Genomic DNA, 11,869 nt, shown 5'->3' on the forward strand with positions numbered 1-11,869 from the left:
CGCCGCGGCGAGATGTTTGAAAACATTTAAAAATTACACAATGGATTCAAACCGTTGTAGAAGCTTCTACAACGCTTAAATATCCGTTGTAGAAGCTTAGTTTCTACAACGGATCATTAAGCGTTGTAGAAAGCTGTTGGATTTTACAACGGATTTTTAAGCGTTGTAGAAGCTTCTACAACGCAGGATTCTACAACGCTTAATAAGCGTTGTAGAAACATTCTACAACTGTTTTTAAGCGTTGTAGAATCCTAGTTTTGTAGTAGTGCATTTTCCACTACAAATGCTGTTTTCAAACCCCAACCCGTGTGAACCTCCAAATGACAGTGCATAAACCACACTCCTGCAAATAATTACCATAAATTATTGCCACAGATATATAAATATTTTTCTCCTCTCCGTTTTGACAAAAATAAAAATAAAAATAAAAATAAAGGGTTCCATAGGTGAGTGAGTGAAAGGAGAAAAGTATTTTTGCGGCTGCTATTATTGTTAGCTAAAGTCAACTTTGGCTAATCATTCATCAACAGATTAAAATATACTATATTGTTTATATATTAATAAATATATTAATTTAGGTTATCTAATTCTAATCAGCAAAGTTCAAAGATAATTGACTTTTTTATTCTTAAAATATTATTTGGCATGTATAAGAGTACGTTGTATTTGGAATGTGAAATCAATAAGTGAAAAAAATTGTTTGTTTGCATGATTAATCGTGGTTTAATTAATGACAATGAAAAATAAATGTTACCTGGGTTGTCAGCCCTAAATCTGATGGCGGTCCAACGTCCACCGGTGGGAACTCCAACGGTGTTTCTTTCAGGAGGATCAACTAAGTTGAACTTAAGCGGGTCTTTACTAGAGTTAAAGTTACCGACTCCGCTTCCAACCACAAAAAAGTTATATCCATGGAGATGGAAAGGGTGTGATTCCACAGTTAGAAGATTAGTGTCTTGTAAAACCAACTCGATGCTCGAATTGAAAGCAAGTTTGTTGACCCTCGTCCCGGCTTTGGTTGCGAGATTCGCGGTCAATGGGGCGCCCGTGTAGTTGAAAGCGGCTGGTGGGCGATCGGGGAAATCGGTCGCGAAAACCCCTTTGATTCCAAAGTAGCGAGCCTGAACAATTTAACAATATATCGTATAATAAGATAGTTGAAAGTTATATACAATTAAATAAGGGCCGTTATTAAGTTATATAGCCACACGGATATAGTGGATTGAGATATAGCCCACCTTTGGTTAATTTCTTGTAAGTAGCCAAGTAAACTTATTAACAAATTAATAAAAGCCTTATTTAACACCACCAAACATATATTTTAGGTAGTTAATACGCTGCCACGTATGCAAGTTGGCTATTTACAAATTATTTACCAAAGGTTGGCTAATTTACAATTCCTATAGTTTAGGTGGCTTACGTAGCCAATTTTTTTATTAAATAAATCAATCAAATTTTGGGAGACGATAAAAAAGTACTTCTTCGTATTTTCATCTACATAAGAATGAATCCGAATCATCTATCTTTTTTTTCATGTCTCGCTACATGACTCTTAAATAAAAAATTATAACGCCGTCACCTTTTTATTATTGTTATTAGATTTAGAATAATAATTAAAAGAAATTGGGATGTGACTTATTTTTATTGGATATACGAAAAGGGACAGACGATCTAGATTCCATAAAATAAATTCAACGATTTTGTATTTTGTTATACGCAATTTCTCTCGATCTATAGTTCAATAATAATAGGAAAAAAAATTCTTTCGTCTATTTTATACCTGAAGAAGCCCGGTTTGAGGCATCACGAAACTTATATTGTTTATAGAGGCAGTGAGTTTCGTCCCGTTGAGGCAGCTAGGGCAAGGGTTTATCAGTAGACCGGGATGGTTTGCCCTAGTTTCAGGTCTTTTAGGCTCCGTTTGGAACCCGGAAAATAAGAGAGAAAGTGAAAATAATAGAGAAAATGAAAATGTAAGAGAAAATAATAGAAAAAGTCAAAATTCTAATTGTGTTTGAAAGTCATAGAAAATATGAGAGAAAATTGACGGGAAAGTAACGATGAGACTAGGGACGGAGCTAACTCAAGTCCAGGGTGGACTCTAGCCCCCTCCCCCTCAAATTTTTTTTATTTATATTTTTTGCCCATTTTAAAAAAAAAATTATATTTTTTACCCTAAAATATTTACACTTTTGACCCATTTTTTTAAAAAAATTTCATTTTTACCATGAATTTTTTTTAATTATAGCCCCCCTAAATTTTTTTATTTACATTTTTTGCCCATTTTTAAATTTTTTTACATTTTTATCCTATAAAATTTACACTTTTGACCCATTTTTTAGAAAATTTTCATTTTTACCATGATTTTTTTAATTAGCCCCCCTTAAATTTTTTTATTTACATTTTTTGCCCATTTTTAAAAAGTTTTACATTTTTACCCTAGATAAATGTGATCCCCTCATAGACAAATGTGGAGAGATTCTCATTTTCCATTTGATTTTCGAAAGAAAATGAAATTCTCATTTAGTTATACACTTTCCCTTGCATTTTCCATCATATGTTGGACTCCATGTGACCCATGGGGTTTGTATTAACTTGGTTACAAAAGTTGTTAGTTTATATCAGTCAATGTACCATCAAAGGTGAATGAGAATAAGCTACGAAGTTCTATTCAATTCATTTCTCTCTCTCTCTCTCTCTCTCTCTCTCTCTCTCTCTGTTCAAAATTCCGTTTCTCAACAGTTACTGAAATGAATACCTTTTGAAATAATAAGTGAATGTTAGGTATAATTTAAACGGTTAGCGTTTTTTTTTTTTTTTGAACAAAATGGTTATCATTAAATTGCGTAGAAAACCGGAAAATTTTAAACATATAAAAAACAAATAAACAAGCAAACAAAGGTTAAATAGCTTCAAATATTACTATGAGTAAATTAAAAGGGATACAAAGTAAAACAAGAGATCCAGATTACAGAAATATTCTACACAACTCATTGATTAATTTTCCTGATTAGTTAAATATAGCCAACAAACTTATTAAGTGTAAAGACAGACCGAAATATTAAATACATATATTATATTGTGCTGTAAAATCCGATGATGATCCCATATAGTAAGGAATGAATAATATTTTTAATAAAAATCATAGGGAAGAGTTCTAATTGTTGAATTTGGAATATATTTAGAACTTTCAAAGGTTAATAAATACCACTCGTCAGAAATATTATAAATTATATGCATATGATTAATACAAACAATTGTGTGAAGGACGAGTCAATGGTTTGATATCCATCTCCTCAATCAAACAAAGAGATTACAATTTCATTAACGCCACATTTCAACAGCCATTATTGAGAAGTAAATTTGATATTATAAGATGTGCATGCAAACATATTGAAATCATGTAGTAATTTTTTTTTATACTAAATTGTATTATTTGTATTTTTCAAAACGGGGTAAAAACACTGGTATATTCCTTTATAAAAGGGTATAGTTAAGGGGGTAAAAAAGGCTAACTAGCCATTTAATAAGACAAGGGAAGTTCAGTTACATTTGTTAATCAAAAGTTAGCGTGTACGCAGGCTCTTGTATTTAAAAATGGGCACTTTCTTTTTTTCGGGAAAACCCCTAATATATTAATTAGTTAATCAAATTATAATAATAATATCGCCACCTAGACGTATTGTTACGTCTCAATTCGTAGTTTCTGAAAAATTATTATTTATCAGTAGATAAATCTTTATCTTATATTATGAAAAAATTATTTCCGTTTTTGAGGTCTTTCTTGGGGAAGTAGACCGGGATGGTTTGCCCTAGTTTCAGGTCTTTTAAGGTGAAGAAGACCATTATGTTGGACTCCATGTGACCCATGGGGTTCGTGGAATGGTTTTGTGGTTTGGAATGATGATCTCTATATATTATGTTTTTGTGGTCTTCAAGACTATTTCCGGATTGAACATGTTGAGAAATAAACTGAAAAAAAAAATACAATATCATTATTACCATGTAAAAGAACAAACATCAGTAGAAAAAAAAAATTGAGAAAAAAATCACAGTACAAGAACAAAGGTGAAAACTTTTGTGATTGAATAAGCAAAATCCAGATCGCTAGATATTAAACAACACTTGTGAAACTAACTAAAACATCATAAACCATATCTCTTATATACGTCTTAAAGTATATTGCTAAAATTTATTTATCAAACTATATACCTACCTCTCAGAGACTTTGAAAGAGAATAAGTAAATGGAAAAAGTATTAAATGAGTATTTGGTTGAGCTTTACCAGAATTAGCAGAGATGAAGAACGAGTTTCCAACCTAGTTTGATTCCCATTTTCTTTCGAATAATGATCAGCCTTTCCTTCTTCCACCCCTGAATAATGCTCACTCCAATTCACACTTTAATTTTTTTTTTCTCTTGCTATTATATTTGGCATTGTCTAGAAAAAAAATCACTATTGTAAAAATATAAATTAACACCAACACCCTCTCGTGGGGACCAGCCGAGTTGATAATAACTACCTGTTAATTATAAACAACTAGCCACATTATATTAAGGGAGAGTGAGAATACTAGCTCAATCGTCAATCAACCTACCAATATTAGGAGAATAACCCAAGTTTGAATAAATTAAGTGAATAGCTTTCACTACCTAAATTACCCTCATATATAAGAGCAAAACTCAATTTTCCCAAAACCTAAACTTAAACTCGTTCTCGTCTTCGTCCATTTCATGCCACCGATCCACTTCATGCCGCCGATCGCCGCCGATCCATTTCACGCCGCCGCGTCGTCGCCAATCATCGTCCATCTTCGTTGTTGATCTCTAACGTCACCGGCGAGATCCGTCATAGACGCCGTCAAGATCCGCCATAGATGGCGTCGATTTCATCGAGCTCCGACGGCGGCGATGCTCGACCTCACTGGAACGAACCAGCTCGACCACTGTGCCGAGGAACAAGACGAAGAAGGGAAGGCGATCTGCTGCTTGGCGGCGCAGGGAAGGTACGGCGAGGATTGGCCGGACTGGTGAGGAGAGAGAGTGGTGAGAGATCGGAGGTGGAGAAGAAGAAGAAACAGTTAATTGCTGATCCCTAACTCGCGGAGAATCGACAGTTCAGATTGACTCGGAAATCGGCGGGGGGAGAGGAATCGGCGGCGGAGAGGAAATCGGCGGCGATGGAGGGGATTGAGGAGAGGCACTTTGTAAATTCGCGAATTGGTTAATTTAATTAACCTACTGGAGTGAGTTAGGTTAATTAATTAACTGATCTGTGAAGGATTTGAAATTAAAAAAAAATTACAAAAATCATAACTTAAGTCAATTGATATTCAAAGCATTCAATTAATTAACCTAATTCCGAAATTCAATCATTTAGTAAATTAACTTTACTTACAAAAAAATCAGAACCTAAACTAATATTCAACCAATAAGTTAATTAATTAACCTAACTCGCTCCAGTAGGTTAATTAAATTAACATATTCACGAATTTATCAAGGATGTTATGATCTAAGCCGAAAATATGGGCTATTTACTTAATAAAATGAAACTTGGGCTATTCCCCAAATAAAAATGACAAACTTGACTAGTTACAACAAATTTCACCTATATTAATTTTAGGCTAAATAGTTCTATCAAATTCAAACTATTTAGTATTTAAATTATTTTTATCCTTATGCAAAAAAGTTCTAGATTATTTGGGATCTTTTCGTATTTTATAAGATAAAGGACATGTATATAGGACATGTATATATATTAAGGTAAAGGACATCTCATTTCTCTCTCATATAATTGAGTTTGGTTAGGAAATTAATAATAAAATATGCACGTACAAATAATTTAAAGCTCACGCGTCAGACTATTCACATATTTTTAAGTAGAAGTCGTCCCATTGAAAAAAAAAAAGGTAGAAGTTATCCCCAAAAATAATTTGGACGACACTATTTTTTAGGAAAATCGACATCAATAATACAAATTGTTTGTTATTTATCAAAAATCAACTAAAACTCAAATATTGATATATTTATCACGAATTGATTGATTCTGTGACACATTTTATCATGAACATGGTTGATTTCGTGACATATTTAATATTAAATATGTCAATATTTGAGTTTTAATTGATTTTTGGCAAGTGACAAACAATTGATATTATTGTTGTCAATTTTCCAATTTTTTGTATGTAGATATGAGTTCAATCACTTAAAATAACATTCATTGTTTTTAAAGTTTAAATAATTTATTTGTAATTTGAGATTAAATATTTCATATAATTAAATATACAATATATGTAAACGTATGAATAAAAAAAAATAGAGGTTATAATTATATTTTCAATCACAGGAGGGGATTTTGTAAACCTTTCATTTATTTTAGAATAATTTGGCAGCCAATGGAAATTTTGCCGTTCGGACAAATTTGATTTGTGGTTTGAATTTTATCTTAAATTATGAAGTTTGGTACTGTATTTATTACAATGTATTGTTTGTAAATATAATTTTCATTATGATTGTCAATATTATATAATTAATTAAGACTTTATACTTTTCTGATTTCCGTTAAAAGAGATTTCTAAAAAAAAAAACCAATGAATTACGATTTTGTGTAATTTGGTAATCAGCTTCATAGGTTGTTAAATTTTATTAAGTTAATAATAGATTATAAATTATGTCAATTCTTATCGACAAATATTTTTCATTTGAAAATTTTTAGAATTCTTTAATTTTTTGGAAAAATATAACCATCTCCAACCATTGGTAATCGGTATTTTAGTAATTTTTCCGACAATCCAAATTCAGGACTGCAATATATTGGTACCAGTTAGTGGAAAGATGGCAGCCAAATAAAGACGAATGTTTCCAGCAAAAAAAAAAAAAAAAAAAGACGAAGATTATTATTTTGAAAGGACTAATTTCTTTTAGGCAGAAAATTGCCTTTACTTTTGTCAAAATATATCCCCGAAGATTTACTTATAACATGTTTGGGACAGATCACATATTCTAAATGAACATTAATCATGGATTCATAGTGTACTTTTTTTTTTTTTGAGGGAAAACCGATAATTCCATTATAAAGAAGTGATTACAATCACTAATGCAGACTTTGAAAGTCCCAATACAGAGATGCTTATGCTCTCGGACTGAATCGAACCCATCGATATGAACATATGAAAGCGATCATGGGGTTTAAACGTGGCTTGGAATCCAACAATGGGAAACCAACAAAGCACACAACTAATCGAGCACAACGTCGGCTCTTTGACAAAAACCTCTATGGTTGATAGGCAAACCCGAACAACCAAGAGCAAAAGACCTCGAAAGAGAGTCTCAAACCTGCATAAACGCATGTCTAACAGGAATTCCATTACGGAAGGCTGAACGATGGCTAATCCAACTTCAGAAACCAGACAGATATTGCAAAAAGCAAAAAAAAAAACAGGGAAATTACAACCCAAAATCAAACACAAAACACACCACCCACAGAACCAAACGTAACCAAGACCCAAACAACTTGTCACTCGGCAAGCATCAACGACTCGAACCCACGGCGCGGAGCACCTCCAGAGAGCGACGACGAGTGGCTGGAGCAGAGGATCTTGACGGGCGAGTGGACACGGCCAAGGGACCAAGGTGACGGCGGAACTGGATGCAGATCTGGTTGCAGATCTGACGAGAGAGCTGCGAGACCACATCGGAGGCCGGCGTGAGAAGAAGAAACCAGCGGGAAGGAAAGGAGAGAAGGAGAGGGTCGCTACGGGAAAGGTCCATGGCGGAGACGATGACGACGCCGACCGAAGAAAAGGGGAGGCACCGAAAGAGCGGAGGCACACAAAGAACGAAGGCACGCAAAGAGCGTATCGTCCTCCCATCCGGGTCGGAGCCGAGCCGAGCCGATGGATTGCTCAGCGCCGGCAACCGAAGCCCAGAGGGGCGGAGGCAAGAAACTTTAGGGTTTTCTCAGAGCGTTTTAGGTCACACCAGAGCAAACTCAGCTAGCAAATGAAATTTGATTGGAAACTTTTCATAGTGTACTTAATTAACTAGAGCATACAAAATGAAGAACATATCAATTTAGTGGCGTATATTACCTCAAATGTCAATTTTAAAATATTTTTATTATTATTTTACATCCAATAACTTTACACCAACCCATCTTAAAAAAAAATCATTTAGCTTTGCTAAAAATTTCATTTAGAAAACTTGAGAAACTAAACTCTATTACCTCACATTTAATAATCAAGCTTCAAGTTGAACACTTAAAAAAAACACTAAAAATAACATTTTAAAAATTTCAAAATCACTAGAAAAATAAAAGGTAAAATGTTTGAAATCACTAAAAAAATGAAAACAAAAACTTCAAAACGATGAAGAAGATCAAGACCAAAAAAAAAAAAAACACTTAGAAAAATCACTAGTATTAAAATAATATTTGCAAATTTTTGCCTTCATTTTTATATCTTAAAAAATTTTGTCTATATTTTTTTTAGTGATTTCAAAATTTTTGTCTTTATCTTTTTAGTTGTTTCGAAGGTTTTTAACAAGGGTATTTTACATGTTTTACTCACCAAAAAGTTTGATTTTCTTAAAGTGTTCCACATTAAATTTGATTTTCAAATGTGAGGTAACATCAAACTTAGTGTTTTTTAATTCATGCACTTAGACAATATCCTAAACCAATATTTCTAATATATATATATATATATATATATATATATATTTAAGTACAACTGTACAAGTACAAGTCCTAATTTTATTTTCAATTAGAGGATCAGAGAAATCATATGTCAGAATTACTTTGCCTATAAGATAGTTCAATTGTTGGAAATTAATTAGGATGGGATGCTCTATAAGTTCTCTATCTAAGTAAATCTTCCATGGATTTACTTTGCCAAAAGTATAAGCATATTTTTTTTTCTGCGCCTAAAAGAAATTGATCATTTTAAAATAATAAAATCGTCTTTTTTTGCGGTCCTAAATAATTTAACTATCGATTGCCAAAGATGTATATTATTGGCTATCGTAGGGTCCTAAATAGTACGAGTTGCATATTATAAAATTCTGACATATGATTTCTCTGATCCTCTAATTGAAAATAAAATTAGGACTTGTATATATATACAATTTATACCGGAACGAATGGTTATCTTGATTCATTAGAAGTTGCACAGGTAAGAAAATTTATCGTTGATTTACGTATTTACTTAAAAATGAATAAACCTAAATTCCAAGAAATCATATCCTCTACCAAGACATTTACTGAGGAAGCATAAGTCCTTTTGAAAGAAGCTATTCAGGAACAGATGGATCGTTTTATCCTTTAAAAAAAAATTTCAATTAGAGGATCAGAGAAATCATATGTCAGAATTTTATAATAGAAAAATTAGTCGATCTAAGCCACATAAAACATTACAATTGTAATCTAGCCAACGTTTCATTTAATTTTCGAATCTAGCCAAATTTGATGACGTGTCATATTTATGTAAGATGGTATTTACTATATTAGCCTTGATTTGGTTTAAAAAATACTAGCCCACGTTTTGAAACTTGGTTTTGTAGCCAAATTTGTTATATTCGGTTTATATTTCGAATTTTAAAAAAAATTCTATACTTAGCAAAGTTTGTTATTGAGCGTTTTTTTCTTTAATTAACATTATAGTCGTGTAAGCAAATACAGTGTAAATGTTCGTAAATTTTTGTTAATCTCCGTTGCTTTGTTAATTTCTGTTAATTATGGTAAATTTACATATGTGCAGGTGGAGCCGATTTCTTTCCTTTCCTTTAATACGCATTTAATACGGTATTTTTGTTTTCCAAATTTATTTTCTAATTTTGAACGAGATTTTATCATAATTACGTGTATTCATTATCTTGTTTGACTTATTCAATCAAATAAATATTTTCTTTCCCTTTTAATTACATCACCGAATCTCATATTATGAATTCAAAAAACTGAAATTAAATTGCTGAAATTATAGCCGTGTAAGCAAATACAGTGTAAATGTTTGTAAATTTTTGTTAATCTCCGCTGATTTGTTAATTTCTGTTACTTATGGTAAATTTTTTGTGCATTTATTGCATTAAATTTTCTCTTTTAATTATATCACCGAATCTCCTATTAAATTAGCTAAATATTCAATTAAATTGCGAAAAAATATGAAATTAATTGGCTGTATACAATTCAAACCGGTCAAACGTGGGCTAGTGTTTTGATCAAGTAAGTATAAGAAAAATGGTAAATTAGGTATTTTATATCCGTAAATTTCAGTAAATGGCTAGATTGAAAAATTTACCAAACGTTGGCTAGATTTCAAAAACCATGTTTCAAAATGGCTACGTTGCTAGTTTACCCTTTATAATATGCAACTCGTACTATTTAGGACCCTACGATAGCCAATAATATACATCTTTGGAAATCGATAGTTAAATTATTTAGGACCGCAAAAAAAGACGATTTTATTATTTTAAAATGATCAATTTCTTTTAGGCGCAGAAAAAAAATATGCTTATACTTTTGGCAAAGTAAATCCATGGAAGATTTACTTAGATAGAGAACTTATAGAGCATCCCATCCTAATTAATTTCCAACAATTGAACTATCTTTTCCCATTTTTTTCTTAGCTCAATGGTTTTCTATTTTATTTATAATCTAGTAGTTCATTCAGAATTATATTCACCCACTGATTTGCTAAAATTAATTAGGTTCAGAACTTGATAAATCCCAGTATATGCTTGGAACAAAACACATATAATATAACATCAATCATGATACACATTTAACTAGAGCAAATAAATTAACCTTCTTAGTACCCTCAAATCAATTTAGGGTTTATACAAATAACTTCACGTTTATAAGGCATACCAAGAAAAGCAAGAAAAGTTTATTGATAATTTTGCGGCAAGAAGGGACGGATTTACTTGGGCGTTAGTGGGACACGCGCCTCCACTAAAAAATTGGGAAAATAATTAAAAGAAAACTGATGTAAATTTAGATGTTCTACATTGTATGAAAATGATAAATTTCTTTGAACAGCTACATTAGCTAAAATGCAGTGTTAATTTTTAAAATCCCAAACTTTAATTAGATAATTTTAAAGAAAATATTAAAGCATTCTATATAAGTATTTTCAAATTACAGCATGATTTTGAATCTTAATGCTCCAAAATTTAAAATTTTGTTACGACTCTTAACTACTCAAATATGATTTAAAATTTAATTAACTTTAATTTTTTCTTCATTTTATGCATCAAGCATACTTAAGTATAAGTGATAAAAAAAAAAATTATGAATTTGTTGCAATTAGTCAATTCTCTAGTTTTTTTTTTTTTTAATTCTAGCCAAAATTTCATTTTATTAAGAATATAACTCATCAGACCCGCAATATATAATTAATTAACTAAAGAGTAAAGTTTACTCTTTTTAGTTAATTTAATTTACTCTTTAGTTATTAATTTACTACGGATTAGGTGGACTATTTTGTTACTAAAATGAAATTTTGACTACTTTTTAAATGGAGAGTGGACTATTGGACTATTGTGCCAATTACCCCAAAAAATGGCTCTCAAGATATATAGCTATATGAAAACTCATGTTTTTCCATGTAGGTAACATTTGGTAATTTTTAAGTTAATAGCCACAAAATTTTATTAACAAATCCAAAAAAACATTAATAGTTGTAAATATTCATTAATAATTGTAAATAACTATCAGACTCCAATGACATAAATGAAATGCTATAAACGTCCAATTAATTACACATCACCATAATGACTATATACTTAAAATTTAAAAAAAAAAAAAAAAAAATTGGCTATATAGTAAATCTCCAAATTTTAGTGGCTTAGTTACTCAATTAATTGAAAAAAATCT

General features: G+C 31.3%; 1 protein-coding gene across 1 annotated transcript; it reads right to left on the reverse strand.

Annotated features, from left to right (window-relative positions):
* Positions 1-251: 251 nt before the first annotated feature.
* LOC149387393 (laccase-11-like) lies at positions 252-7,770 on the reverse strand. The gene is made up of 6 exons (XM_089622133.1): positions 7,545-7,770; positions 7,293-7,396; positions 7,089-7,142; positions 1,781-1,966; positions 755-1,121; positions 252-343 (listed from the first exon to the last, which is right to left on the reverse strand). Exons 1-6 carry the CDS (start codon positions 7,768-7,770, stop codon positions 252-254), a joined length of 1,029 nt encoding a protein of 342 aa, XP_089478259.1.
* Positions 7,771-11,869: the final 4,099 nt, after the last annotated feature.

This window comes from Urtica dioica, chromosome 8 (assembly GCF_054948205.1).
Source record: "Urtica dioica subsp. dioica isolate 48M chromosome 8, U.dioica_male_clone48M_v1_H2, whole genome shotgun sequence".
Classification (NCBI taxonomy): Eukaryota; Viridiplantae; Streptophyta; class Magnoliopsida; order Rosales; family Urticaceae; genus Urtica; species Urtica dioica.